Source organism: Galeopterus variegatus, unplaced genomic scaffold, assembly GCF_000696425.1.
Source record: "Galeopterus variegatus unplaced genomic scaffold, G_variegatus-3.0.2 Scaffold723, whole genome shotgun sequence".
Classification (NCBI taxonomy): domain Eukaryota; kingdom Metazoa; phylum Chordata; class Mammalia; order Dermoptera; family Cynocephalidae; genus Galeopterus; species Galeopterus variegatus.
In genome coordinates, this window is record NW_007726834.1 from 494,812 (window position 1) to 496,113 (window position 1,302).

The window sequence follows — 1,302 nt, forward strand, 5'->3', positions numbered from 1 at the left end:
TGGGGGAATCACAGTGTTCAGTGCTGTGTGTTGAACGGATGAAGCAATGAATGAATCAGCAGATGAACTGCTCAGAATATGAATGAGTGCATGAGTAAACTCGGAGAATGGATGAAGTAATGGATCACTGAGAGGCTCCAGGAACGGACACATGGACTCCAAGGATGCCTGAATCCCAACCAGGGTGAAGTGTGCCATTACGTTACCTGAGTCTGGGGGCCAGTTTGGGGGGAAGAAAGTCATGGACTTACCTGGGAAGCTGACTTCTTAGGGCTGAAGCCCTCATGTTTAGGGGAGCAGGTGGGGGAGGTGGTGCTGCCCGAGGACGCTGAGCCCTTGCCGCTGTCTGTGAACCAGGAAAAAGGCAGGAACGGGGACCCCCCTGACCTGCCAGACCCCTCCACCGACTCCCTGTGGAAAGAGCGTCCAGTATGGGTGTGGGCACAGAGGGGAGGGCCAGGGCCCACAGAGAACCATGGACAGGAGCCGCTGGTGGGGCACTGTGGGCACCTCTTACCTGCTTCCCATAGACAGGCGGTTGCTGCCCTTCTCTTTCCGGCTCTTGCCAGTGGATGCTCGGCGCAGGGTGACCCTGTGGGGAGGGTAGGGGGCGGTAGGGCAGTGCTGCCTGGTGTGCTACCCCTTACCCTGACAGCTCCAAGCCCTACATTCTGGCCCCTCCTCCACTCACCCCAGGTCCAAGAACTTTCGGCGAGTCTTCTTATCCAGGCCAATGGTGGGGCTGGCAGGCTCAGGAGGGCTGGCATCCCGGCTGTCATCTTTGGAGGAGAGAGGGAAGGAAATAGTCTGTGTGGTGGCTTGCCTGCCTCCTTTGGCTGCAGTGTGGAGTGCTAGAAATTCTCTTGACTTAGAATCAGGCAACCTAGTTCTGGTGCCTTTCACTAGCTGTGTGACCTACGATCAGTTACTTTACCTTTCTAAGCTTCCTTCATTTCAAATGACACCTGCCTATTTCACAGTACCTAATGGGATGTTCATGAAAGCCTTTTACAAACTGTAAAACACTCTGAAAAGGTAGAGGCCGCTACATTTACTGTTAATTTTATCATGGCCAAGTTTTAAACAGCCTTCCATTCATTGCTCAAATGTCACTTTCTCAGAGAAGCCTTCCAGGACGCTCCCAAGTAGGTCAGGCATCCTGTTAAATGGTGTCCGCTACCGCGCACATTTCCTGCAGAGCACTTACTACTCTTTGTAACTATACACATAATTAAGGGTTGATTTGTCTTATTTGTTTTTCCCCTAAACTACAAGCCCCGTAAGGACAAGGACTACATCTGT

General features: G+C 52.5%; 1 protein-coding gene across 1 annotated transcript in view; it reads right to left on the reverse strand.

Moving 5' to 3' along the window:
• Positions 1-1,302, reverse strand: part of LOC103589771 (neurabin-2-like) — a 50,192-nt gene that overhangs the window by 4,479 nt on the left and 44,411 nt on the right. The window contains exons 15-17 of the mRNA XM_008571815.1: positions 692-915; positions 518-592; positions 252-411 (exon numbers count right to left, since the gene is read on the reverse strand). Coding sequence (XP_008570037.1) covers positions 252-411; positions 518-592; positions 692-915 — 459 coding nt within the window. The remainder of the gene's footprint in view (positions 1-251; positions 412-517; positions 593-691; positions 916-1,302) is intronic.